The sequence below is a fragment of the Equus przewalskii genome, chromosome 20, assembly GCF_037783145.1.
Source record: "Equus przewalskii isolate Varuska chromosome 20, EquPr2, whole genome shotgun sequence".
Lineage (NCBI taxonomy): Eukaryota > Metazoa > Chordata > Mammalia > Perissodactyla > Equidae > Equus > Equus przewalskii.
This window is the reverse complement of record NC_091850.1, coordinates 942,578-970,541: the sequence shown is the minus strand read 5'-3', so window position 1 is coordinate 970,541 and position 27,964 is coordinate 942,578. Positions and strand designations below refer to the sequence as shown.

The 27,964-nt window shown below is 60.3% G+C and overlaps 1 protein-coding gene across 9 annotated transcripts; it reads left to right on the top strand.

Moving 5' to 3' along the window:
- Positions 1–245: 245 nt before the first annotated feature.
- Positions 246–25,870, top strand: WIZ (WIZ zinc finger). Of its 9 annotated transcripts, XM_070586405.1 has the most exons (13): positions 264–422; positions 1,781–2,044; positions 6,889–6,961; positions 8,572–10,715; positions 11,818–12,141; positions 16,178–16,348; positions 17,261–17,764; positions 18,795–19,193; positions 19,788–20,336; positions 21,499–22,026; positions 22,228–22,647; positions 22,914–23,109; positions 24,178–25,870. In XM_070586405.1, exons 2-13 carry the CDS (start codon positions 1,840–1,842, stop codon positions 24,335–24,337), a joined length of 5,673 nt encoding a protein of 1,890 aa, XP_070442506.1. In that variant the 5' UTR covers positions 264–422; positions 1,781–1,839; the 3' UTR covers positions 24,338–25,870. The 9 variants fall into 9 exon arrangements, with proteins under 9 accessions (XP_070442510.1, XP_070442506.1, XP_070442507.1 ...); XM_070586406.1 differs by lacking the exon at positions 16,178–16,348; XM_070586407.1 differs by lacking the exon at positions 18,795–19,193.
- Positions 25,871–27,964: the final 2,094 nt, after the last annotated feature.

Sequence of the window (27,964 nt, the reverse complement as noted above, 5' to 3'; positions counted from 1 at the left end):
GTGATGAGGAGCCATTGGGGGCAGGAGGACAAGAGTGTTGTCATGGAAACAGAGCCTCTCCCTGGACTCTCAGGCCGCGCGGGCCCTTTAAGGGTGACCCGCCTGGCCACTCCCAACATGGCGGCGCGCCCGCTGGCCGGCCTCCCCGGGGGGGCTGTAGGGGGGGAGGGGGTGCCCCAGACCTCCCCATCATGGCGGCGCGGCGGGGCTGTCGCGCTGAGGTCACGGCGGCGCGCCGGGGGGGCGGGGCGGCGGGGGGGAGCGATTTAAAGGGACAATGTCCCCCAAGCGGTGGAGGCGGCGGCGGCTGCGGAGGCCGCGGCACCGGCACCGGGAGCGGCAGCGGCGGTAGCGGCAGCGACGGCCGCACCGAGGAGGGGAGCTCCGAGCCCCGGTGCCCGACCGGCGACGCCGCCTCCCCGGTGAGGCCCGGCCCGGCCTGGGGAGCCCGCGGGCGGGGCGGAGCCGGCGCGGGGAGGGGGAGGCCGGGGCCGGGCCGGGCCAGGCGGGACCCCCCAGAGCGGGGGGCGGGGGCGGGGCTTGTAGGGGCGGGGCCTGGTCGGGGGCGGGGCCGCGCAGGTGGGGGGAGGAGCGGGGGTCTTGGGGCAGGTGTCCCCCGTACCACGGCGCGTCCCGCGGGGTCTCCCGCCCCGAGGTGCACGGGCGGAGGGCGCATCTGCTGGACCCTGGCCCCCCGAAGGGTGCGCTGGCGCGGCGCCGCCACCACCCCTGCGACCCCCGGGGGGCGTCCAGGAGGGAGCCCCGCTCCCCACGCTGCCAAAGTGCTCCGAAGTTGCGGTCCTGCCCGGTCCTGGTGGGCAGTGCCCACCGGGTGGGCGCCTGCAGGTGCTTCCTCCGGGCCTGGGCAGGGACCCCCGCCACGACTGCCAGTACGGGGACGGGCCCCCTGGGAGCCCCCAGGCCCCTGAGGGCAGCGCCTGCAGCCAGGCCTGGAGCCCCGGCCCCGCCCCGATTGCCTGGGCCTGGCCTCCCCACTGTCTCCCTGGGGAGGGCGCCTCATTCCTGCCCTTCACTTTCTGCCGTTACCTTGAAGGTATTTATAGGTGGAGAGGACAGCCCCCACCCCCACGGCCTCCCCAAGGTCCTGATTTCTGGACCAGGAGCCCCATCTGCCCCCTTTGCCCACAGACTAGAGAGATCTTAGGAGGGTGGGATGGAGGGTCCCAGGTTGGGTATGCATGAGGGGTATGCTGGGGTCACTTGAGGCTACGTGTGAGGTGAAGGGGTTCATGCTGGAGAACCCTAAGAACACTTGATGGGGAGGGTTGGAGTATGAGATAAGTGCAGGGGTAATGATGGGGGGACTTGAGACGGTGTATAGGACAGAGTGCAGAAGTGGCTGGGGTTCTTGCTGAGGCATGGGCATGGAGTATGCATTTGCGTGGAAGTGCCAGCACAACTGGGGAAAGTGCAGCAGTGTGTGAAGGAAGGGAGGCATCTGGGAGAGGTGACAGGATTAATGCTGGAATAAAACAAGGTGGCTGAGTATGCATGTATAAAAATGGGGTAAACTGAGGCAGTGCAGGATCTGTGTGAAGAGAAGAGTTATCAGTGGGGAGACTGAGGTACACTGAGGACAGGGGCCATCCAGGATACAGTGTGTGTGGATAGGACCACAACACCATTTACTTATCTTACCTGGGCTGGGAGGTAAACTGAGGCACTGGGCTGCCAGGATGAGGACTGGGGCTCAAGGAAAGAGAAACTGAGGCAGAGTCCCTTTCCTACCTCTCCTAAGTACCTGTCTCTCTGCCCCCAGACCTACGATGCCTCGCTGAGCCAGCCCAGAATCTGAGTGGAGCCAAGCAGACAGCATCCATGGATGGACCCCTGGCAGGTGGCCTGGCCACCCCAGATCGTCCTCGTGGCCCTGAGAGACTGCCTGGCCCAGCACCAAGGGATGACATCAAAGGTGGGGCCGAGGCTGCTGAGGGGGAAGGTGGCATCTTCCAGTCCACCCATTACCTGCCTGTCGCCAAGGAGGGCCCCCGAGACATTCTGGATGGCAGAGGTGGCATTACTGGTAAGAGGGTGGGCGCTGTGGCAGCACCCGGCCTGGTCACCAAGGCACAGAGGAGACTGGGTCACCTAGCCCAGCAGGGTCCGAGTTGGGATTCTGATTCTGCTTGGGTTCAGAGGCCTGTCTTGGCACTCTGCTTAGTTTCCCATTTTACTGTTGTGAAAACAGAGGCCCAGGGAGGCCTTGATCAAGGCCCCCCAGTGGGTGGTGAGGAGCTGAGGCTTGAGTTCAGTCCCACCTGGCTCCTTCCTCTGGGCACACTAATGCAGTCCAGGTCCCAGCTTAGCCCCCCGAGCTCCCCACCCGGAGCCCACAAGTTCTCCAGGTGCATCTCCTTCCCGCCAGCGTATCCCAGCTCCCTCTTGCTGCACTGTCTTGCTGGGTCCTGCCCCTGAGCCACGGGGAAAACAGCTTGTGCCCTCTAGTGGCTAGGGAGAGACTGAGTAGTCAAGGATGCTAGCCACCCCTTTGTGCCTCGGTTTACCCATCAAAAGTGGATCTCACACTGTCCCTATCTTAAGATTTGTTATTCATTTATTAAATACTCAGCACCTACTATGTGCCAGGCTCTGTTCTAGGCGCTGGGGATACAGCCATAAACAAAAGAGGCAAAAGTCCCTGCCCTCAGGGTCCTGACCTTCTAGTAGGGCATAACAAGCAACTATACAAATAACAGAAGGGCAGGTAGTGACGGATGCTGTGAAGGTATGAAACAGAGTGCCAGGAGAGTGCCTGGCAGACCTGGGAAAGCCTCCTTGAGGGGGTGGAATTTGAGAGGAGCATGGAATGAATGGTGGGAAGGGCAAGCCAGGTGAAAGGAAGAGCAGGGGCAAAGACCCGGTGGTAAGGAGGAGCCTGGCATGTTCAAGGACTAGGCAGGAGTCTCGTCGGGCTGGAGAGTGGTGGGGTAGTGCAGGCTGATGCACCAGACATCTCCCATCATCTCCCTGGCCTGCCCTACAGGGCTTGGCTTCCAGGAACCTCCAAGCACTTTGTCAGGGCTTCCTACATGCCATTCTCAAAAGAACTTTGTAGGGTAGCCTCAATTATGATTATCCATGTTAGAGATGGGGAAACTGAAACCCTGAGGGATTAAGTAAGTTGTCTAAGGTCACGCCCAGGCAGTCACCTGCCTTGATAATCCTTGTCCTTAACCACCACCCTGTGTCAAGGCATCCTTGACCTGCCCCAGTTGTCCCTTAGCGCCACTCATGATGCTCGGATATTTACAGAGCTCCTTCTTGGGGCCAGGCACCAGGGTACAGCAGTGACCAAACACACATACCATCCCCGCCTTTGTGGAACCTGTCATCTGTGGTGGAGGAGAGAGCCACCAGGTGTTATGACACAGTCGCTGAGGATGCAATGGGGGAAGCACGGGGGGGCCTGGATGAGGAGCAGTGAGTCAGGCAAAGAGGGCAGGGGGCATCCGGTCAGCTGGTGCCGTGTACACAACTGTGACAAGGTGACTCGTGGCACCTGAAGGTGTCATGCAGGGGGGTGGCAAAGTGAGACCCCTGAGGGCAAGTATAATCCCCTCCTACAAACCGTTAGTAACAGAAGCCCAGAGACGTGGCTGGCCTGGGACCTTGACTTTGTGGGAGCCCCAGGGAACAGGCTCTGGGGGTCCAGGTCCTCTCTGGGTCTGGTTCTGAGGAACTGGGGGCTGTTTCTCTCCCTGGCAGAAGCCCCAGGTCTGGAGAGTGAGGGAAGGTAGGCAGGTGGGTGCATCTTCACTCCCCTGGGAGTCAATCAGGGTCCAGAGCATGTGCCTGGGTAGAGGGGGAGGTGGCTGCCTCAGGGGGCTGGGCCCACCCTTAATGGTATTCTTGAGCAAATGGGGGCCTGGAGCGGGCGGGGTGGCCTGACTTGGAGTGGGGTCGTGGCCTGGAGGTTGGAGGAGGGCCTGGGCTTTGAACACAGCGTCTCCCCGCTGCCCATTTGCCCTGCTCGACCCCCCTTCCCTGGCACAGGCACCTGCCCTAGGAGTCTTGTGATGCCTATAAATAGGAACAGCCTCTGGGGCTGCTGTTCCACCCCGAAGCCTGGGCCCTCCTTCATCCTTGCCCAGCCCTTGGAGCCCCCCAAGGGCACCCCTGGCGTGGCCACCTCGAGACATCTCCGCCAGGACACGGATGCACCCACTGCCTTCTCTGTCCTCCTTCGTGGCTGTTGGCCTGGAGCCTCCACGCCTCCCGGCAGCCCCCCGCACCATGTTTGGTCTCCCTGGTTGGCTTCCTGGGTGCAGCCGAGGCTTTTGGGGATGAGAGGGTCCACGGATTGGTGAAGAGTGCAGTACATGCCTGGCATTGGGACCCAGGGGCCAAACAACACATCATTTCTGCCCTCGTGGGGCCCCAGGCTGGGGAGGAAATCAGAGCATGGAGTGAGCCGGCCTGAGACTCCAGGTCCAGCCTCAGATGTCTCCAAGCCAGCTCTGACCTTTCAGGCACTCCCACCTCCTTTCCTTTCCCCCACCACTGCCTTTCTGGACTGAGCATTTACTGTGATCTTGTTGGCACCCTTCACTGGCCCTGCAAGACTAGGGTGGTGGCTGTTCCATTATCCAGAGGAGGAACCAGGCTTGGAGTGGGAAAGGCAGGCCCTCAGGTCACTGCTGGGCCCTGAACTCGGATCTTTCTGACTCTGAAGTCTAGATTCTTGGCCACTCTGTCAAGCTGCCTGGCTTGGGGTTCAAGCTGCTCATGGACACCCTTCTCATTTTCCCTCTCTCATTTTCAAACCCTCTCTGGGGCCCCAGATGGCAGGAGTGAATGAGGCCCCTTGGCATGGCCACTGCCAAGGGCTGCATCCTGGGTACCTCGTCTGACCCATAGGGACTTCTGGATCCCCACCAGCTGTGGAGGCCTCTGGACGAGCCCCCCAACCCCCAGGTGTCTTGGACACAGGGCCCTGCTTGGCCTGCTTCCTCCAAAGTTGCTGCCACTAAAAATAGGAGCCTCGCTGGAGCTGCTCAAAGAGGCCAGCGCGGCCCCCTGGCTCGCGGAATTCTTAAACAACAGCAATCGCAGAATCATCGAATCTGGGACGCTCGGAATCTCGGGAGCTTGGGGTCCCAGAATCTCAGAAGCAGGACGCCTGGACCCTCAGACTTGTGCCTCTAGGCTGTGCTTAGGCTTGTTGCTGGTGAACTGGTTGCCCTCTCCTGAGAAGCTCCTGTCTGTGATCCTTGTGTTCTCAAGACACCCCATTATTAGGGGGTCCCTCTCCCTTGGCTGGTCCAGTCCTTGCTTTCCCAACCCTCGAACTCTGTCCCACACCCCACCCTGACCACCTGCCCTTGCATCCAAGCACACCTCTGGCCTGGATCTGCTCCCTATCAGTCTCCACCAGGGGTTCTTGAATGGGGCCAAGTCTGCCCCCAGGGAATACTTTGGCAATGTCTGGAGACATTTTTGGTTGTCGTGACTGTAGGGCCAGGGGCGGGGGCACTGCTGGCATCCAGTGAGTGGAGGCCAGGGATGCTGTTCAACACCCTGGAGTGCACAGGATGCCCCCCCACCACAGAGGGTGACCCGGCCCTGGATTGGAATAGCACCAAGGTTGAGAAACTGCTCCAGACAGTGCAAATTTCTGTACCCCATCACCACCCTCACCTTCCAGAGGCCACTTGACAGCCACAGCCCTCCTCTCAGGCTCAGCAGAAAGTCTCTTGGGCAGTGACCACAACTTTCTGACCACCCTCCTACCCTCGCCAGTCCTTTTAATTCTTTGGCTCCTGACAGTCAGCTCTCAATTTCCTGGGCAAATTGGATGGTGGGGGTTGGACAGAGAATGAGCCCTGGCCCTGGCCCTCTTTCTGGACTGTCCTCCAGTTGAAGCTCATCCAGTAATTGCATCTGTCAGGCTCTGGATGGGGCTCAAGTTACCCCCGTGTGTTAACCTTGGCCTGGGCAATTGGCCTGTGCCCTGATTGGCACGCTTGTCCGAGTCAGGCGGGTGCGGTGGGCAGAGGAGGCACAGGCCGGGATTCCTGTGGTCGCTCCAGGCATTGGCTCCACAGGCAGATAATGGAGAGTTGGCTCTATCTGTGTGAGGGGTCTCAGCAGGGGATTTGACTGTAGGATGGAGGCCTGGAAGGGGGTCCAGAAGGCAGGGACAGGCTAGAGGGCTCCTCGCTCACCGTCTGACAAGGATTGGTGGAGCACCTGCTATGTGCCAACCTGCTGTGAACGAGGCTTCCAGGGGCTTACGTGCTGGCAGGGGACGCAGGCAAGCAGTCATCCAGAGAAGGGTCTATGCAATTCCAGAGAGTGCTAAGAAAGAAGTGAAACAGGTGATGAGAGAGAAAATCAGGAGGTCACTTTAGTAGATGGCCAGGGAAGGGCTCTCCAGGCAGAGGGAACAGCCAGTGCAAAGACCCCACGGCCAGAAAGAGTTAGGTGGGCTGGAGGCTTCCTGAGGACTGGGGCGGAGGGAGTGAGGGGGCGGAGAGGGAGTTGAGGCTGGAGAGGCCTGCAGAGGCCCCCTGGCAGGGCCTGGTAGGGCAGCTGAGACTCTGGCTTTTAGAGTAGGTATGATGAGAAACTAGGTGAATTTTTACCAGGGTGTGACTTTAAAAAATCACCCTGGCTGCCAGACAGGAGTGAAGAGAAGAGGGTTGAAGGCAGCAAGCCCCTGTGGTCCCCCGGAGAGCTAAGGGGACTCCTCCAAAGAAACCCCTTTCAGGGTTCAGGAGAGCAGAGGCCAAAGGCCTCTCCGGGCAGAGGGATAGGGAGCTGCCGGGCCCTGCTGAGGCGCCTGACAGGGCTCCTGGAGCTGCGGTGCTGTGAAGGGCCCTGGCTAGGGTGACCCCAGCCCCTCAGGGTCTCCCCTCTCTGTTGCAGACGGGCAGCCCCATCCCGGCCTCAGCGAAGCCCTCCCCCGTGCCACCTCCGCCACCCATCGGATCAGCAGCTGGTGAGTGCCACGCTGGCCCTGACCTCAGGGAGGGCAGGGGGGCAAGCAGGATGTGCCCCGGCCCCAGAAGAGCCCCGGGAGTGAGGAGGGGACAGGAGGGAATCAGGAGGCCAGGCAGGAAGAGGTGGCCCCTGGCAGGCAAGCCCCTGGGTGTGTAGGGGGTCAAGGGGTGGACTTGGATGAACACAGACAGTCAACTCTCATTATCCCTGCTGGGAGCTGGGCCAGAGGGGCAGGAGCCTGGAGGTTGGACCCTTGGAGTCCCGTCTCTGGCAGGCAACCCTTAGAACGATGCTAGGCCTCTCTGAGTCTCAGTTTCCTCATCCGTAAAATGGAGTGCCTGAGATGCATCTCATGAACTTGCCTTAAGGACCCAAGGGACGTTGAGTAGGAGCAGGAATCCACAGCAATGCTGACAGCAGCCACCCTCCATTAAAAGGCTTGGGGGGTGCTAATACATAGTAATTGTCAAGTCAGGATTGACAATAGCTTTCCATCGCAGAGCGTGTGCTGCGTGCTAGGCTCCCAGCACAGGTTTGCCTCACTGCATCTTTGCCCCATCCCACGGGGCATGGTCCTGTTAGGGCCGCATGTCACTGATGGGGCTTAGAGAGGTGATTTGTGATTTCTGCTCAGCCTCTCCAGGGAACCGTGTCCGCCTCTGTTCTGTAAGCATGATCGACAGCCCCTGGTGGAGGCAGATGAAGGGAGATGGATCAGGAACAGTCGTAATAAGAACCCACACTGGTCCTGGGCTTACGGGGAGCCAGACATCAGGCCAAGCAAAGTGCTTCCCCAGCCCTGGGTTGTGTCATCCTCACCCTGCATTGCACAAGGTCAAGGGCCCCGTTTGAAAGTCTATGGTTGTGATCATTTAAATAAGCACCTGCTGTGGGTTAAGTTTTCTTTGATTACGGGTGTGAGAAAGCTCCTTACATATTGCATAAGGATGCAAAGGCGCCTGCTTCTTGGGATTTGTCCCCATTTTTAGGACTGGAAAACTGAGGCTCAGTGAGTTTGCCTTGCCTCCTCCTCTCCCAAAGGAGGTCAGGGGCCCAGGGGCCCGGGGCTGAGCAGGGACTTAACCTCTCCTGACTCTGCCCTTCCAAGAGCAGAGATGCAGAGAAATGGTGCATTCCTTTGAGTTGTTTATCCAGCAGAGTTTCACCAAATTTGCTGGAAAGTTGAAACTCAGCTAACTAAATCACCCCAGTTTGGGGAGGACCAAGACAGATGCAGCCTGGAGCACAGGGCAGAGCCTTGGGCCCTCCTGGGGGACAGATGAGAGTTGACTGTGCCACCAGACTTGGGGACACACCTTGTGACCCCAGGTGTGGTCTCTGCACAATCCCCCATGATGCATTGGGGCTGGGCTATGTGGTCAGGTGCATCCTGGGAGGCGAGCCTGGCTTTTGGCCCAAGGGCTCTGGAAGGGTCCACATGTGATACACCCACCTGCCACCCTCACCCCAACACTCCCAGCCCCTCTGAGGCCACCCTCAGGCTGGGTCTCTGGGGCCTGTCTCAGACTGCCTGCAAGACCCCCTCCCTCACCCAAGGAAGGGAAATAGGCCTGTGGCTAACCTGTCACCATTGGCACTTCCTTGCAGCTGCTGGGATGGAGGCAGCCTGGACTTCCGGCCGGGCTCCCCACCTCCCCATCTCCTGGGCCACTTCCCTGGTCCCCCTGATGGTCGGGGGCCCTGGGAGTACCCCCTGGTCCAGGAACCTGGGGAGAGCATCCCATCTGAACAGAGGTTTGAGGACTCAGTCACTGTGAGAACTGTGAAGCCCCACGCTGAGCTCGAGGGCTCTAGAAGGTTCTTGCACCACCAGAGTGAAGCAAAGTTCCTGGAGAAGGCCCCCCGGAGCCGCCCCAGGTTCAACTGGCTCCGAGACACAGATGAGCAGGCCCCACCCCAGGATGCAGGGCTGCGCCTGGACCTGCCATCCCAGCCACCACCCCTCGCCTCCTTCAGGACGGTGCTTGTGCCAGTGGAAGAGAACACTAAGACGCTGGATGTGGCGGTGGTGGGCACCAGAGAGCACCTGGTGGGCCTGGAGGAGCTGGCTCAGCCATCTGATTGGGGCCTGCCCAGGTCGGCCTCTGAGGTAGCCACACAGACCTGGACAGTGAACTCTGAGGCATCTGTGGAGCGGCTGCAGCCACTGCTGCCCCGGATCCGGACAGGGCCCTTCCTGTGTGAGCTGCTAGAGGAGGTGGCCGAGGGGATGGCCAGCCCGGTCGAGGACGAGGATGAGGACGAGGAGCCGGCCGTGTTCCCCTGCATTGAGTGCAGTATCTACTTCAAGCAGAAGGAGCACCTTCTGGAGCACATGAGCCAGCACCGCCGCGCCCCAGGCCAGGAGCCCCCCGCCCACCCGGCTCCGCTGGCCTGCGGTGAGTGTGGCTGGGCCTTCGCCGACCCAGGCGCCCTTGAGCAGCACCGGCAGCTGCACCAAGCCTCGAGGGAGAAGATCCTCGAGGAGATCCAGAAGCTGAAGCGTGTGCCGGGCGACGAGGGCCGGGAGGCGCGGTTGCAGTGCCCCAAGTGCATCTTTGGCACCAATTCCTCCAAGGCCTTTGTGCAACACACCAAGCTGCACGTGCGCGAGCCGTCAGGCCAGGCTGCCAAGGAGCCCTTCGGGGGCAACAGCGGGGCCAGCAGCCTGGGCCCTGATGCCACTGCCCTCGCCTATCACCCCTATGGAGACTCCTCGGGCCTCAGTGCCTGCCTTTTCTGTGGCTTCCCTGCGCCCAGTGAGAGCCTGCTTAGGGAGCACATGAGGCTCATGCACGCTCGTCCCCACTGGGAGGAGGATGGCGAGGCTTTTGAGGAGGACGCCGCCAGCCAGCCAGGCACCAGCCAAGACATGTATGCCCGCTTCCCTGATGCCGCTGAGGACTACTTTGGCAAAGCTGAACCGCTCTTGGCCCCTACGTGGCAGGAGAACCCTGCTGGATACGACCCCAGCCTGGCCTTTGGCCCAGACTGCCAGCAGCTGGGCATGAGGGATTTCCCACTGTCAAAGCCACTCCCGCACAGCTCCAGCCAGAGGCCCCTGGCGAGGCCAGCCTTTCCCTCACCGCTAGCATCGGCCCCCTACTCCTTACAGCCCGGGAGAAACAAGAGCGCCTTCCACCCACAGGGGCTCCCAGCCCAGCTTGGGGACCGGAGGCACCCTTGGAGTGAAGAGGAGGAGGAGGGCATACCAGTGGCCTCAGAAATGGACTTTTCCCCTGAAAATGGGGTCTTTTCTCCCCCAGCCACTCCCAACCTCATCCCACAGCTGGCCCTGGAGCTGAAGCGGACTTTCCGAGAAGCCCTGCGGGCCGCCGAAGCCTCACAGGCACAGCAGCAGCAGCTCCACGGGATGGTCCCCGTCGTGCTGGTGGTGAAGCTTGGGCCGCAGGTCATGGCTGCAGCGGCCAGGGCACCCCCAAGCCTGCAGCCCGAGGAGCTGGGGCTGGGGGGCACCCACCCCCTGGACTTCCTGCTCCTGGACTCACCGCTGGGCGGCCCGCTGGGGCTGGACACGCTCCTGGATGGGGACCCGGCCGTGGCACTGCCGCCCGAGGAGCGGAAGTGCCCCTACTGTCCTGACCGCTTCCACAACGGCATCGGGCTGGCCAACCACGTCCGTGGCCACCTGAACCGCGTGGGCGTCAGCTACAATGTGCGGCATTTCATCTCCGCTGAGGAGGTGAAGGCCATCGAGCGCAGGTTCTCTTTCCAGAAGAAGAAGAAAAAAGGTATGGCGGCTTGGCTCCAGCACCCACTCCCTGTGAGGCCAGGAGACGAACGGCTGGGTGGCTGAGTTCTGAACCAACCAGCTCTCCATCTAAATCCTCCCTGGTGCAGAGTAGGGTGAAGTCGGGGGCTCCCCGCCGGGAAGACCTGGGAGCCACAGCAAAGGACACCATGTCGGTGGGGGTGGGGACGCCCCAATGCCCCAGCCCTTCCAGCGGCTGGAGGAAGGAGTCAGCGCCAGGGAGGGAATTTCATTTACTCCTTATTTGTACAAATACCTATTGAGTGAGGTCCCCTCTGTTCTGGGCACTTGGGGACACAGCAGTCAAGGAAACAGCAGTCCCTGTGCTCCTGGAGTCCACGGCCCGTCACAGGAGTGTTGGGACCCTGGCCAGCGTCAGAAGCCCCCAGGGCTGCCTGTGAGGTGTGCAGATTCCCAGGCCCCCAGGTTCGGACTCTGGAGGTCTGACTCCAATGCAAGTGCCCTGGGTGGTTCTGACACTGGCAGACGTGGAGCCTATCTGGGGAGGTCCTCTATGGTGTTTGAGAGTGTGTGTGTGCGTGCGCATGCCTGCATGTGCACGCTGGGAGAGCAGGGCAGGGGGCGGACAGCCATGAAAGCAGGCAGTTACGATGCTGAGTGACCAGGCCTGTGATGGGGGGAGGCTCAGGGAACCAGGAAGTTGGGGAAGCCGAGAGGAGTCCCTGACTCCACCGGGGGTCCTGTCCTTTTGTCCATTTCTTCATTCAACAACGATTTAATTCACAGCACTGGGGTGATGGTGAGCAAAAACAGACATGAGCTCTAGACGTGAGAAGGGTATTAATCAAACATGCCCAAATGCTTGCACATCCACAACTGGAGAAGTGTTTCTGAGGCTGCGAGCTCTGGGAGGTCAGGCAGAGAAAATTTCTTGGAGCAGGAGGACGTGTGATCTGACACCGCCGACAGGAGCGTGAAGGGCAGAGGGGAAGGGGGGCATCCAGGCTGAGGAACAGCACTGGCTGTGTGACCCAAGGAGGGTGAGCAGCCCTGGGGGCGGGGAGGGCTGGGGCCAGAGAGTCGCCCCCACAAGGCAGTCCATGTCCTCTCTCCCTCCACAGTGGCTAACTTCGACCCGGGCACCTTCAGCCTGATGCGTTGTGACTTCTGCGGGGCCGGCTTTGACACTCGGGCTGGCCTCTCTAGCCACGCCCGGGCCCACCTGCGTGACTTCGGGATCACCAACTGGGAGCTCACTGTCTCGCCCATCAACATCCTGCAAGAGCTGCTGGCCACCTCAGCATCTGAGCAGCCCCCCAGCCCCCTGGGCCATGAGCCTGGGGGGCTGCCAGGTGGCTTCCTGACCTCCCGCCGGCCCCGCTTACCTCTCACAGTGCCCTTCCCACCCACATGGGCTGAGGACCCTGGGCCAGCCTACGGAGATGGTAAGAGGAGAGGGGGCAGGCAGAGCTGGAGCCCTGGCACTTCCCAGGGGCCCAGAGGGATGGAGGGGTGGGAGGGTGGCAGCCATTCCACTTCCACTTTCCCAGAAGTGTTTCAAGTCACTTTACAAAGTATTTTGACAACCATCCTCACAACCGCCCTGCCACTTTGGGGTCATTTGTGTTTTACTCTGAGGCCAGGCTAGGGCTGCTTCTGGATCCAGTCCTCTCTGCCCAGATCAATAGTGACTTTAACATACATGCTCTTACTAGGAGCCAGATACTGTTCTAAGCACTTTACAAACACCAACTCATTTACATCCTCACAACAACCCTACAAGGTGGGTGTTATTATTATCCCCATTTTACAGATGAGGAAACTGAGGCACAGAGAGCTTAATTAGTTTGCCCAAGGTCACACAGCCAGAAGTAGTAGAGCTGGGATTTGAAACCACGGGCAGATCAGGCTCTAGAATCCTTGCTCTTAATAACATCTATGTAGAGCAGTGTTGTCCGATGGAGCTTTCTGAGATGATGGAAATATTCTCCAGATATCTGCGCTGTCCTGAAGCATATGTCACCACTGGTCACATATGGCTGTTGAGCACTTGAAATACAAGGCTAGTGCAAGATTAGTGGCAATGCTGTTGGACAGGGCAGATCTAGATTTTCAATGGTGCTTACTTTGTCTGACAGCATCGATAACCCTCCCATAGTCGAGTGCTTGCTGTGTACTAAGGTTTCATCTCATTTACACCTCAAAACAATTCTGTGGGGCTAAGGATGACTGTGTTCCTGCTTTATGGATAAGGAAACTGTGGGTCATCTGCTTTGCCATCGTCACAAAGCAGCAGAGCTAGACTTCTGAACACCATGTTCGGTGGTCTTGCCAGTGGAGGACAGCTTGGGAAATCCAGAAGTAATGTTTTGGTGAAGGAGCCTGTAGCTGGTCACGGCAGAGCCTAGAAAGGTGAAGGACCCAGGCTTGCAAAGCCTGACTTTGTGGGAGCCTTTACTAAACCTCAAGGCAGAAAACTTGGCAGTGAGGGGTAGGCAGGCCCTGGGGAATAGAGAAGGTGCCTGAACAGGAGGCACTGTCCAGGGGCTGCTTGGGGCTGAGGCTTCCTTCCATGTTTCTCCTACCTGGAGCTTCCAGGTTTCTATCTAGATCTGTACTCTAGGCTTGGCTGGACCCATCCGCAAGCCCCCTGACCAGAGAAGGGCACTTGAGGGTCTGCAAAGGGGTGGGTGGAGTTATCAGAGCCCGCTCTCCTCCTTGGACAAGGAGACTGAGGCACAGAGAGAGGATAGTGGTTGGTTAAGGTCACACTTCTGGGAGAGGCAGAGTGGGGATGTGGCCTCAGGCTTCTTGCTTCTGCTGAAGGCTGTCTTCTGGGCATTCAGCTCACACACCTGGCTAAGTTTGTGCTGTCTCAGGGGTGGCTGGGAGGTTGAGCCAGCTCTGTGGATGGCTGGAGGTCACAGGAAGCAGTTTGTAGGCTCCAGCCCTGCCACCTTCTTTCTCTGTCACCTGGGTAGAGGCCTGAATGTCGGGCTCACACCCCTTACTTGGCACCTGGGCCAGGCACCCCAGGGATGGGAGGATGCACCTAGCAGTCCGGTTCAGCTGTTGCTAAGCTGCTTCCACGGGAAGACCAATGCACAAGCCCCCAGTTAGTGCTGGCGGAGCTGGCCAAGCTACTGGGATGTGAGGAGTCGGCATGGCATTGCCCTGGCCTTGTCCTTGTGAGGTGGAGCTATGATCAGTCTTTCGGTGACACCTGGAGGGCAGGGGGCGGTTCAGGAGTGGTTGACAAGATCCTGGAAGGCTTGCCTTGAGGAAGGATACCCAAGATCAAGGCTAGGTCTGGGCACTGGCCCTGCTCGGCTGTCCTTAGAAGCCTCTCCCACCCCTCCCTAAGTGGGCCGTGGGGGCGGGTGCCAGGTTGGGGGCGGGGCAACAGTCAGATTCTAGCCCCACCCAGCTGTCAAGGAACAGCTGTGGGCAACCGGTTTGGTGTTGGGGAGGAAGCGAGCTGTGCTTGAAATGTGGTGCCGGCCACGTGGGGAGTTCCGTAAGACTGCGGGACAGCGCCGTCGGGGGACACTTGGATACCAGGATGATGCTGGGGGGGATCCTCGTGGTTGGGGATCGGATGTCTTCCAGGATTCCCGACCCGGAGGGAGACCCAGAGGGGAAGGGAATGGAGCAGGGTCCCAGGGCAGGTCCTAGTTCCGCCTGTTGGGGCTCCGGGAGCCTGGACGATGTTAGGGCGGGCGGACGCGTGTGGCCGGAGGAGTCCCATCCTAACTTTAGGGATATCCGGGTAGGGGAAAGTGTCCCTCCCCGCCGAGGCCCAGGCCGGGGCGGCAGTTGGCGGCCGCTCGGGCACGGCGTGAACGCCTCTGCGAGCCGGCGCGGGCAGCTCGGTGGCTCCAGCCCCCGCCCGCGGGGCCGAGACCAGCGCGGCGCTCAGCCCTCGGTGCTCGGCCGGCCGCCCTGGGCGCGCCCGAGGGGCGGGGCGGGGCGGCGCTGCGCGGCGCGGCGCTCGGCGCTCGGCTGAGCCCGCCTGGCGCGGCTGCCCCGCGTGCGCCGGAGCCAAGATGGCCGCCTCCACCGCCCAGTGCCGAGTGACAAAAGCGGAGAGCAGGGCGGCGGCGGGGCCGCGCGCGGGGGGCGCCCGGGAGCGCGCGCCCGCGGGGGCGCCCCCGCCCGGTCCCCCGAGCCCGGGCCCCGCGGGCCTCCCCGCGCCGCCGCCGCCGCCCCCGCCGCCGCCGCCGCCGCCGCCGCCGCCGCCGCCGTCGCGGGACGGGCCCAAGGCCGAGCCGGAGCCGGGGCCCGCGCCCGCGCCCGCGCCGGGTAAGAGCCCGCGCCGCGGAGGGCGCAGCGGGGAGCTGGCGTCCCGCCGCGCCCGCGCCGCCGGCGGCCCGGCCCGAGGCCCTTCCCGGCCCCCCCGGCCTCCCTGGCCTGTCCGCGCGTAGTGTCCCAGGCTTGGGACGCTCTCTGCCGTCCGGGACGCCCGCGCGTCTGACAGATGCCTCTGCCCCCGAAGCCCCGGCCCTCCGGCGCCGAAACCTGCTCCCGGGCGGCCCGGCGCGGCCCGGCCCCCTCACGGACGCGCGTGTCCTCGGCGTCTCCAGCCGGTGCCCCGCCGGCCTTCTCCCGGCTTCCGGGGCCTCAGACTCGGCGGGGGCCTGCCTGGCCGCTGCTCGGCTGAGCGCCCCCGAGGCCCCTCTGACACAGCCCTTCATCCTCGGCGCCCCCTCCCTGCCCCGGACGCCAAACCTGAGCTCAGCAAGCCCCTCTGGCCCCTTGCTCTGAAAAATTAGACGTGGGAACGCGCCTTGGACTCCCTGTTCGCACGCACATCTCCCCCGGGGAAGCTTCCTGGCCTGATAGATGCCTCCAAAACTTCTTAGAAAGTTCTGTGATTCTCACACTTCCTGTCCGCAGCCAGAGCCTTGCGGGCCCGGGCTCCCAGTTCTCACCGGACCCCGCTTAGGGCTCAGCTGTGATGTGCAGGCCACTCCGGGACCCCCAGTTGTCTCTGCAGCCCCAGCCCTCTCACCTGGTGGACATTCTGCCCTGTCCTTGGCTCCCCACCTCTGCATTGCCTCTCTGGCTTCTGACCCTGGCTTTCCCTTACCGAGTTCTGGTTCTGATCGCCCCCAGGACTGACAGTTGCTCCCCTCCACAAGTTCTGCCCAGAAAGATATTTCCTCTGAGATCTCCTAGGATGGGAGTCTCAGCTCAGACTAGCACTACGTCCCCTGACCTGTCTGTGTTTTGGTGGGTGGAAGCTGCTCCCAGTGTCTGCTGTCAGTGGGCAGCCTCAACGTCCATGCGTCATACTGGTGCTGGGGGTTATGGATGGAGCCTCAGCTTTCATGGGATGTGCTGCCTCCCAGAGTGAGAGCAGGCGCCAAGGATGAGGAATAAGGCACTCCCTCCCACCACTACTGCGCCCCCACCCTCAGTCCTTCCGGGGATAGACAGGCACATTTTGCCTGGGCTGAGCCTGTCTTCCTAACCTCACAGGCCTGGGTTCTGAGGAAAACGCAATGGTAGCCATGGACTTGGGCTCCTCACCGCTCCCCAAGAAGAGCCTGCCTGTCCCTGGGCCCCTGGAGCAGGTGGCCAATCGGCTGAGCAGCAGAGTGGCTGCAGAGGTTCCTCATGGCAGCAAGCAAGAGCTGCCAGACCTCAAGGGTGAGTGGCCAGGTGATAGTGGCCAGGCTGGTCACACTCACAGAGAGCTCTTGGGCCTGGGGGTTCATGCAGGGTCCCAGGTTTGCCTTCTGTCCGGCACCCCAAGGCACCAAGGGGACACGTGGCTGTCCTCTCTTGAGCTTCTGCTGCCCTGGGCATGCATGGCCTTGGGCTGCACCCTCACAGGGCATTGGGGGGCATCCAGAGAAGCAGTGGACATGGTTGTCAAGAGCTCATACTCAGACCAAGGTCATTTGCTGACTTTGATTCTCATTAGCTGTGTGATCTACATGACACTGCCTTGTCTGTCTGTTGATTCTCAGGTCTTTACTGAGTTGCAACAGGCACTGTGATGGATCCCAGAGATGTGAGAGATGCAAAACAGAGCTAGTGCTTGTTCTTGGGGTCACTGAAGCTGAGGAGCAGGGAGGTAGGGAAGCAGACTCGGGGGATAAGGGCTCTGCAGGAGAGGCTGCAAGGCATCACAGGCCCTGGGGCCGGGGCCTCCAACCCAGCATTTGGGCCAGGAATTGAGCTGCGGAGGGTGGCTAGGACTTAGCTCTGTGAAGCCTGTGCCTGCCAGGTCAGCGTGTGTGTGAAAACCTGTTGCCAGGACACCCTGATACATTGGAGTTCCGAAAGGCATTCCACTGGCTGGACCACAGAAGGGCTCTGCCTCCTGCTGGATGCTCTTGGGCACAACCCTTCTCTCTGAGACTCAGTTTCCTTATTTGTAAACTGGACAGGCTAATTCCTGCTTCATTAGGGTCATTTTAAGGATCAAGAGGGCTTGACAGAAGCAGAACACTTGCAGGGAGCTGGAGTGAGAGAGGGCCCCCGGGGGGGAGAATTGGCAGAGTGGGCCCATGGGGCTTCACAGCTTGCTCTCTTGGCCTCCGTCTCGCCCTCCAGCCCAGAGCCTGACCACCTGCGAGGTCTGCGGTGCCTGCTTTGAGACACGCAAGGGCCTGTCCAGCCACGCGCGCTCCCACCTGCGGCAGCTGGGGGTGGCTGAGTCGGAGAGCAGCGGTGCCCCCATCGACCTCCTCTACGAGCTCGTGAAGCAGAAGGGCCTGCCTGACACACCCCTTGGGCTGCCCCCAGGCCTGACTAAGAAGTCCAGCTCGCCAAAGGAGGTGGTCGCTGGGGCCCCCCGACCCGGCCTGCTCGCCCTGGCCAAGCCCCTGGATGCCCCTGCTGTCAACAAGGCCATCAAGTCACCTCCTGGCTTCTCGGCCAAGGGCCTGGCCCACCCACCCAGCTCCCCACTTCTCAAGAAGGCACCACTGGCCCTGGCGGGCTCCCCTACCCCCAAGAATCCTGAGGACAAGAGCCCCCAGCTGTCCCTGAGCCCCCGGCCGGCCTCCCCAAAGGCACAATGGCCCCAGTCTGAGGACGAGGGGCCCCTGAACCTCAGTGAGTGCGGGTCCTGGGAGCTGAGGGGGGTCCTTTGGGGTGGGGGCCTCAGAGCCCAGGGTGGGGGCAGTGGGGGCTGCAGCTCCTGCGTCCTGGTTGACTGGGTCAGAGTGTTGGTCAAGGTGCTGCATCTCCCGTTGGGCCGGCCGCGCTGCGTGTTATCATCTGTCTCCCACTTTACTTTGCTGCTCTTCCCCCTGGAGGCCTGGCTGGGGCTGAGCCTCCCAGGGCCATCCTCGCCACGTGGGGCAGCTTTTGGTCTTCTCTGGGCCTGAGAGTTGGGGCAGTGAAGGCACCCAGGGCTCCCACGGGGCATCTTGGGTCCTGCAGGTAGACAAGTGGTTTGCCTGACAGGAGGTCCCGTGCTTGCCCCTGTCTTCACATCCTCCTGGCTGTCCTGTGCAGAAGTACCTCTGCCTGTGCCCAGGGGTGGGACCGTGCCTCCTGGGCTGCCTGTGGGCATGGCAAAGTATAGTTTGGGGAAAAACCCAGGCGCGGTGAGCAGGTTTAACGAGAGCATCCCTTTGGAAGTCGGGTCTTTCCACACATTTGCTGGCCCAGGGTCTGGCTCCTGGACCACCAGGGCACCCCAATTGGCACCTCTTGTTCTGTTGAAGCTGCTTCCTGTCTGCATTGCTTCCAGGAGCAGGGCCCTGAGCAGGTGTGCCCTTGGCTGCATGATGCTTGGCAGCTGGCGGGGCCCTGCTTTGCACCCGCCACCTACCCTGTGCTGTTCCTGAAGCTGGGGTCCCAGGAAAAGGGCCTGGGAGCATCAGGTGGTGCCACGGGAACTTGGCCACTGCCTCTCCACCCCACATCCTTAAGCTCTCCACACTCACCTTGATGCCAAAGGGCTAGGCAGGGAATAGGACTTCCTGCTTCCCAAAACCTCTTAAAATAAATTTGCGGCACGAGTCTTGGACCCTGAAAGGCCTGCGCAGCCGAGAGTCGCAGCAGGCCCTCCTGCCTCAGTCCCCCAGGGCCGGCCAAGGTGGCGGCCGTGAACCCCCCCTGTGTTTTGTCTCCGCAGCTTTAGATAGTGACGGGGGCAGAGAGCTGGACTGCCAGCTGTGTGGTGCCTGGTTTGAGACCCGCAAGGGCCTGTCCAGCCACGCCCGTGCCCACCTGCGCCACCTGGGCGTCAGCGACCCGGACGCCAAGGGATCCCCCATAGACGTGCTCCACGGGCTCATCAGGAGGGACGGCGTCCAGATCCGCCTCCCACCCGGGCGCGGCGCCCTGGCCCAGCTGGGGCGGCCATCTCCCGCCTCCGCGGCCCTCTCCTTGCTCCCCCCCCAACCGCCGGCCAAGAAGGCCAAGCTGAAGGCCGCGGGTACGGCCAGCCCCTGGGGGAAGCAGGACCTCTCGGCCGCCACAGCCGCCGGCATTTTCTGGGCCTCTGATGTGGAGCCGTCTCCTCTCAACCTCTGTAGGTTCTCGCTTCAGCCGCCCCTCCTCCCTGCGGGCCCTGGAGCCCCTCCCCGGGGGAGGGGGTTGCGGCCCCTCCCTACTCCCTCTCTGCTGGGGCAGGGAGTGGACAGGGGCCCTTGGCAGTGGGCCGGTTCTGCCCAGAGATCTTGTTAGCAGTCAACTGCTATGCCCTCTCTCTTGGCCTTTGACCTCCATGACTGTGACCTTCCCTGAGAATGAAGGCCAAGGGTCGGGTGCTGCCTTTTGGTGTGGAAGGTGCCCACAGTTGCCCCTGGTCTGGATGGCATGTGGCACCTAGGCTACCACTTCCTGCCCTCTTGCCCCCGTCCTTGTTGGAACCCACAGAGCTGTAGTCTTGGTTCCATCCTTCTCTGCCAGGACCAAGGGCGCGTGTGCTCCCTGGAGCCTCCCCTTGCTCCTGCTGGGTGTCCGCCCCCCCGCCCCCGACTCCTCAGCTCCCTCGCTGACGCCTGCCCTCCACCACCACCCTGGCCCATGGGCATGCTGCCGGCCACCCCCGGCTGACCAGGAGACCCGCAGGTGACGACGTAACAGTGCCCAGGATGCTAACTGTTCCTCTCTCCTGCTGCAGCCTCGGGCCCAGAGCCAGCTCGCGACATCCGCTGTGAGTTCTGTGGCGAGTTCTTCGAGAACCGCAAGGGCCTGTCAAGCCATGCACGCTCCCACCTGCGACAGATGGGTGTGACCGAGTGGTATGTCAACGGCTCGCCCATCGACACGCTGCGGGAGATCCTCAAGAGACGGACCCAGTCCCGGCCTGGCGGAGCCCCAAACCCGCCGGGGCCCAGCCCCAAAGCCCTGGCCAAGGTGGTGGGCAGCGGAGGTCCTGGCAGCTCACTGGAAACCCGCAGCCCTGCGGACCTTCACCTCTCGCCCCTGGCCAAGAAGTTGCCGCCGCCACCAGGCAGCCCCCTGGGCCACTCACCAACTGCCTCTCCTCCCACGGCCCGGAAGATGTTTCCAGGCCTGGCTGCACCCTCCCTGCCCAAGAAGCTGAAGCCTGAACAAATGCGGGTGGAGATCAAGCGGGAGATGCTGCCAGGGGCCCTTCATGGGGAGCCGCACTCATCTGAGGGTCCTTGGGCGACGCCACGGGAAGACATGACCCCCCTGAACCTGTGTAAGTGTGGCCCTGGGGCAGGGCAAGGAGAACAGGTAGAGGGGTCTCCCCCCGCCCTCCCCCCTTGGGGGTTCCCAGAGAACCCAGGGTTGAAATGGAAGGGAAAATACAGGTCCAGAGGACAAAGGGCTAACTGTGTGTCCCTGCTACCCAGACCCCCAACTGAGCTGCTTCTTGATTCTCCTTCACTCATACGGGGATGTAGGTCTCTGTTGTTCAGCGATGGCAAAAAGGTTTTCTCGTGCCATCTTCAACCAGTTGGTAGTGGCTGGCAGATTCCTATTCCCAGGGAGAAAGACTGCAGGGAACAATCAGTGATGTCTGCCATGGGCAGGAGTAGAGGGATGTAAGTAGGTGTCTGCACTGTGTCTTTCTGATATTCCTGGTCACCGAGCGCTCAACATTTGGAGTCAGGTTTGAGTTAAGATCTCAGCTGCTCCACAGGCTAGCAATATGTGACCTTGGGCAATTTTCCTCCTTTGGAAGGTGGAGATCAGCCTGGTCCCAGCTTTCTGTGGTTTTTTGAGGTGGTATGAAGCACTGGGCACGGTGCCCAGTGAAGCAAACCTCTGTGTATGCAGTAGTAGTAGTGTCACTGTCCCTCGCTTCCCTCTTACACTGTTGCTGTGTTTGTCCTGCTCAGCTTGGCCGGACCCCTGCTGTGTGCGGTGCAGGTGAGGATGGCCCAGGCCACTGCCTTAGCGCTCGTGTGCGTTTCATGCCTGCTCTGTGCCCCGTGCTTGAACTGCTCCCACTCTGGGCCCTCCCAGGAACCCAGGGAGGTGGTTTCCATCTCCATTTTGTGGTGGAGGAAACTGAGGCTCAGAGAGGAGAAGTGGCTCGCCCAGCATCACACGGGGTTACAGCCACGCTGGTGTCTGAGCCCGGAATTGAAGGAAGACTTGTTCCTCAACACTTCATGGTCCACAGGGAGTTGATGTGAAGCCAGCTAGCTAGAATCTGAGGTGACAGAACACGCAGAAGGGCTGGATGATGTACACAAGGGCCCCTGGAGGCAGATGAGGGAGAGGGTCCTTCAAGTCTGGCGCTGCATGGATGGGGCAGCCGGGCATTTAACACTGGCCTTGAGCTTGGAGGCTTCCTGCCTGCAGCCGCCGCCTCCTTCTCCTCCTCCTTCTCCCCAACCCTGGACCCCCTGCAGCATCGCGGGCAGAGCCGGTGCGTGACATCCGCTGCGAGTTCTGTGGCGAGTTCTTCGAGAATCGCAAGGGTCTGTCAAGCCATGCACGCTCCCACCTGCGGCAGATGGGCGTGACTGAGTGGTCCGTCAATGGCTCGCCCATCGACACGCTGCGGGAGATCCTCAAGAAGAAGTCCAAGCCGTGCCTCATCAAGAAGGAGCCACCAGCTGGCGACCTGGCCCCTGCCTTGGCTGAAGATGGGCCCCCCACGGCGGCCCCTGGGCCCATGCAGGCCACCTTGCCGCTGGTGCCCATGGCTGGCCGGCCCAGCAAACCAGGAGCTGGGCTGGCCCAGGCTCCCCGCGAGCTCAGCCTGGCACCCATCACTGGGGCCAAGCCCTCAGCCACTGGCTACCTGGCCTCGGTGGCAGCCAAGCGGCCCCTGCAGGAGGACCGCCTCCTCCCAGCAGAGGTCAAGGCCAAGACCTACATCCAGACTGAACTGCCCTTCAAGGCAAAGACTCTCCACGAGAAGACCTCCCACTCCTGTAAGCAGTGGGTGGCAGGGTCCCGGGAGGGCATCTGCCAGGGCCAGCAAGGCCAGGCAATGCTGTGCACACCCTGACCCCCAGCAGGGGCCCCATGGCAAGGCCCCGTGGGAGGCGGGACTGGCTCCCAGCCTGGGCAGCACCTTCTGGGTTCCCTTGCCCTCTTTGGGCTAAGGCTCAGCAGCACCCCTCTGCCTGCAGCCACCGAGGCCTGCTGCGAGCTGTGTGGCCTTTACTTTGAAAACCGCAAGGCCCTGGCCAGCCACGCACGGGCGCACCTGCGGCAGTTTGGCGTGACAGAGTGGTGCGTGAACGGCTCGCCCATTGAGACGCTGAGCGAGTGGATCAAGCACCGGCCCCAGAAGGTGGGCGCCTACCGCAGCTACATCCAGGGCGGCCGCCCCTTCACCAAGAAGTTCCGCAGCGCCGGCCACGGCCGCGACAGCGACAAGCGGCCGCCCCTGGGGCTGGCACCCGGGGGCCTGGCTGTGGTGGGCCGCAGCGCCGGGGGTGAGCCGGGGCCTGAGGCTGGTCGGGCGGCCGATGGTGGGGAGCGGCCTCTGGCAGCCAGCCCACCAGGCACTGTGAAGGCCGAGGAGCACCAGCGGCAGAACATCAACAGTGAGTGCTGGCGGGGAGGGTCGCGAGGGAGCAGCGGCCTGCCGTCTTCCCTGCTCCGCGTCGCCAGTCGCTTCCTCAGTTGCTCACTCACTCACTCATCTGTCTGCCATCCCGCCTGTGCCAAGGTTCAGGCAGGGTCCAGTCCCCAGCTTCCTGTCTTCCAGTTCCCCTCAGCATCCACCCTTGCTTGCTGAAGGCAGGGACCTCCCCGGAGGCCTCGGAGGCCTCGCTTTCCCACTTATCTCCCATCCCTCTCCCCACCTCAGAATTTGAGCGCCGACAAGCCCGCCCTCCAGACACCTCTGCGGCCAGAGGGGGCGAGGAGGCCAGTGACCTGCAGCAGAAGCTGGAGGAGGTGCGGCAACCCCCACCCCGGGTCCGGCCAGTCCCCTCCCTGGTGCCCCGGCCCCCCCAGACGTCACTTGTCAAGTTCGTTGGCAACATCTACACCCTCAAGTGCAGGTACACAGCCCCCGGGAGAGGGAGTGAGACCACCACCTGGGGCTTGGCCACCTAGAGCCTCCAAACGGGACAGGGGCTGGTGGGGTTTGGAAGATGTAGCCTTGAGGACTGCCTTGGGTGTGGCTGGACCCAGGCTCAGGGCTGCTCACAGATGGCAGCACCTCCGAGCATTGGGCTGAGACCCTGATCTTGGTAGCCAGTGAGACTTGGGTTCAAATGTTGCCTTTAACATTTATCAGCTTAATGACTTTGAGTAAGGACTACCTGCTCCATGCCTCAATATTCCCACCTGTAAAATGGGGTTGATAACAGACCTACCTAATAGATTTGCTATGAAGATTAAAAGAGTTGAGTTATAAGACACTTAGAACTGTGCCTGGCACAGGTAAGTGTTCCACGGGTGTCTGCCTGATTAGGAGAAAAACAGGTCTTAGTTCATTGCTCCCAAAGTTCAGGTGTACATCGGAGGCCAGGAAACTGGGAGTCTGAGACGTAAGGTGGCCTGCCTCAGGCCGCACAGGCCAGGTCAGAAATAGGGTTCCAATCCAAGTCTCTGAGCCACAAGCTCAGGTTCTGGGCCTTTGCGCTGTGAGGCATCCCTAGGGGCCTTGGGGGTGGGGAGCTGGTGAGTTGGGTGCATGCGCAGGGTGGGTTCAAGTTTGTGTCTGGCCCCCTTCCCTGGCCCCACTCCTTCTGTCCTGGAGCCTGGCGTGGTGGGACCTGCTTCTCGGTGCCCTCACCCGTCTGAGGTCCCAGGCTTCAGTCAGATGACAGGTGCTCAGGAAGCCCAGTGGCCCTTACCCAGCATCTGAGCCAACAGATCAGATGGCCCTGAGCATAGAAATGGGGGTCTCCAGGGGACCCTGCCATGACCTCTGACGGGTAGAGCCAGCTGTCCAGAGGGGAACATCTGGCTTCTGGGTCCCTCATCCTGGGCTTGTTCTGTCCACATTGAATAGCAGCAGGTATGCCCGATGCTCAGGGCATGGCCAGGGGCTGGAGACCTGGGCAGGGCCATGCTTCCACCTCTCCTCCCAGCAGCGGCCACTCCTCTGTTTCCCCACACAGGTTCTGTGAAGTGGAGTTCCAGGGGCCCCTCTCCATCCAGGAGGAGTGGGTGCGGCACTTACAGCGGCACATCCTGGAGATGAATTTCTCCAAAGCGGACCCGCCGCCTGAGGAGCCCCAGGCCCCGCAGGCACAGACAGCAGCGGCAGAGGCGCCCTAACACAAAAGCATTCCAGATCCCCTCTTGTGCCACCTCTGTCTCCTCTTCCTCCTCCATCCCCCTCTCCCTCTTCTCCCTCTTTCTTTTCCGTTTCCAAAGGAGCAAGCCAAAACCTCAAACCGGTCCCCTTTGGGGGCCGGGCACACTACAGCCTGGGCGCCAGGAGCCAGCTAGCTGCCCTTCCCCAGCCCGGGGACTCTGGGGCCACACACAGGGCGTCTTCCTTCAGCCCATGCCCACCTGGTCCAGCAGGAGCAGCGGCCAGGTTCTGGAGGCAGCCGATCTGGTCACAGGAGGAAGGCCATCACTCCCCCTTGTCTAGCAGCCAGGCGGGGCTGTGTTTCCCATCCGTGGCCATTTGCAAAGACCCCAAAGACCCCTGTCCTGGTTCCCTCTTGCCTCCCTAAATATCCTCTCACATACATACACACGTGAACACGCGCACGCACGCACCTCGTGAGACCCGGGACCTGCCCCAGCCCCCCAGTTCCTGAGTTGACCACGTCATGCCACGGTGCTTGCTCAGGGGAGGGCACACTCCCTCTGTGTCCGCCAGGGCCTGGGAGCCCCCACTGAGCCCACGATGCCACGGAAATCCTTGTTGGCCACCCCCGCCCCTCTAGAGGGGCCTTCCCAGCCAGGAAGAGCTCAGAGCTGACAGCTGCCTCCTGCCATGTCAAGGTCCCCCAGAGCCTGGGGGCTCCGGAGCCTGGGAGGGGGTGGGGGTGGGACTCCCCCCCCGCCCCCTCCCTCTTTTCACTGTTGCTTTCTATGTATAGCTCCCTAGACCTTTCACTTTTTTAAAAACGCGTTTTGTGTAGAGAATAAGGAACGTGGATCTTTTATTTTGCAATCCTGGGCCAGCTAGAAACCGGGAGCTGATTTACCTTTTAACTTTTTCAGTGGCCACATTTTGGTTATCAATGTACCTAGAAGTATGTAAATTAGATTAAATTTCTCTTCTGGCAACACCCCGGGGCAGGCGGCCAGCGTGTGTTTTTCTGTCGAGTGGACAGGCTGGCATCATCTGGCAGCCAGAGCTGAGATCGGGCTTCCTTCTCCCAGAGCTCCCGGGGGCCCTGGGTTTTCCCATTGGCTGCCAAGCCAACCAGACCTGGCTAGGGCTGAGCCCAACTTCCCAGCTCTTGGCCCTCGATGGCATGGCTGATGGGGGCTCTGGCCGGCTGGCGAAGTGGCTTCTGTGAGCAGAGCAGAGGAGAGGAACCAGGGCTCTGGACAGCTGGTCTTGAGAGGGAGCCAGGATGGAGAAGCGATTGAGGCCAGAAGGGCTCTCTGAGGGCAGGAGCTGTCCAGTGAGGGTGTAGGGGACCCACTGGGTGAGGGAGAAGGGCATGACTGCTCAGAGCCTTCAGAGAGCTGGGATGGCCTGCCTTCAAGACATGTGACTTGTCCAGAGACACATGCACCTTGAACCCGAATGACACTAGGGGAAACGGGGAGCTGCTGGCTCCTTTGCGATGTTATTTATTTTCTTGCTCTGCAAATGTTTATTGAACGTTTCTGAGATTTTAAGAGATTTTGTTGGCTCTTCTTGTTTATTGCATGTGGTTTTTCAGCTCATCGTTTTCAAACAGCCAAGGGCTGGAAAGTGGGAATGACCTCACGGGGTGTAGACAGCAGAGGCCTCCTCTACCCCCAACCCTATTACCCTGGGCCCTCCACTGTGCCCCTAGCTGGGAAGGAGCAGCTCACAAACTGTGATAACACACCCACACCAGTGGTCTTGGCCTGCATGCTGAGCTTCTCTGCTGGGCTTTTCTGCAGAGGTGATGATCAGGACACATCTCCCCTGGTGGAGGAAGGCCTCGACCACTTCCCTCCACCCCACACTGTGGGTGGGCATGTCTGAGACTTTGAAAGCAGGGAGGGCATCTCTTGGGATAAGAACTGACCCAAGGGCACTTCCTCTTTCAGCTTTTTAAAATTAGTTTAAAAAATATAAAATTGATGGAAGCTGGATATAAAGGCGTTCAAGTGATACAAGAGCTTATAAAGTAACATGGGAAGCCCCTCCTCACCCTCGGTCTTGCAGTAAGAGCCGCTTGGGTCCTTGAAAGTGTCGCATAAGGTTTGTACCACAGGGAGCTTTTCCTAAAACTTTGGAGCATACCCCTTCTCAAGCCATTCTACTGTCTCTCTCTGAGGCAGTGTTTGATGTTAGACCAAATCATCAAATGAAGGTAAGATGATGGCTCTGGTATGTGCCACGAAGAAAGCTATAGGATCCAGAAGTGGTGTCCTGGGGCGCTGCCTTAGTTTGGAAGACAGGCCAGCAGGCATCCAAGGGTGGCACTGAAATGAGCTGCGCAGCTGGAACGCACATTGATCAGAGTTTTCTGTGCTTCATAGATGGAGTTTTTCAACGCACCATAATCCTGGTCCCATGTAGCAGCAAGTTCTGCACAAGCCCCATTTTGGGGGGAGGAGTTGATTTATTAAAATATTTTATCATGGAGAATTCCAACCATACAAAAGTAGAGTAGTAAAATAAACCCTCATTTACTCATCACTTATTAACTCTTGACGCCAGTCTCTTCAGCTGGAACCCTCCCATGTCATCCTTTACCCATCTGAATTATGGGGAAGCACGTCCTGGTCATCAGATCAAATAATCTCTTAAAATTTCAGTATGTTTCTCTGAAGGATATGGACTTTGCAAAAATGCCATTATTATACCTCAAGAAATGGACAATTCCTTAGTATCAAAAAGTTAGCAACAGGGGCCAGGCCAGGGGGGTGGAGGAGGGGGACAGGGACACACAACACGGGCTGGGGGTTAAATTCGCATGTTCCACTTCAGCAGCCCAGGGTTCCCCGTGCGGATCGTGGGTGTGGACCTACACACTGCTTGTGAAGCCATGCTACGGCGGTGTCCCACTTATAAAGTAGAGGAAGATGCGCACAGATGTTAGCTCAGGGCCAGACTTCCTCAGCAAAAAGAGGAGGATTGGTGGCAGATGTTATCTCAGGGCTAACCTTCCTCAAAGAAAAAGCCAGCAACAGCAGCATACTTTAAAACAACCTTGTCAGGTAAAACAGAAAAGTATTCAAGTCATAATTGTACAGCTTGATGAATTTTCACAAACGTTAAGTACCGTTTTCAGTGTCTGTGGCTCTGTCAAGCCATCTCTTAGTTATGAGATATCTCTGACATTGGATTCCACACATCCAGTGAGGGTCCCCAAGTCCATCTCCCAAGTCCAGAACAACCAAGAAGCTTTTAGAGAAGGAGTTGCAGCTTTAACGCTTAAGTGTTAAGGACCTTGAGCAAGTCATGACTTTGAAACCTCGATTTCATTATTTATTATTTTTTATTTATTTTTTTTGGTGAGGAAGATAGGTCCTGAGCTAACATCTGTGCCAATCTTCCTCTACTTTGCATGTGGGGTGCCTACACAGCATGGTTGACGAGTGGAGCAGGCCCGCCCCCAGGATCCAAATCCGTGAACGCAGGCCGCCGAGGCAGAGCGTGCGGAACTTTAACCTCTCGGCCACGGGCGGGCTCCAGTTTTATTTTTCAAATGAGATTGTTTTTTTAAAAAGGTGCTCGTAGGTATGAGGGAGCCTCGACATGATAAACGATCCAGTAGATTTAGTCATGTACAA

Bases quoted from the DNA above. Each gene is read 5' to 3' on its own strand.
- WIZ (XM_070586405.1), top strand. From the start codon at position 1,840: ATGGATGGACCCCTGGCAGGTGGCCTGGCCACCCCAGATCGTCCTCGT. The intron at 20,337-21,498 runs GTAAGTGTGGCC...GACCCCCTGCAG, and splicing joins CATGACCCCCCTGAACCTGT to CATCGCGGGCAGAGCCGGTG. The intron at 22,027-22,227 runs GTAAGCAGTGGG...CTCTGCCTGCAG, and splicing joins CGAGAAGACCTCCCACTCCT to CCACCGAGGCCTGCTGCGAG.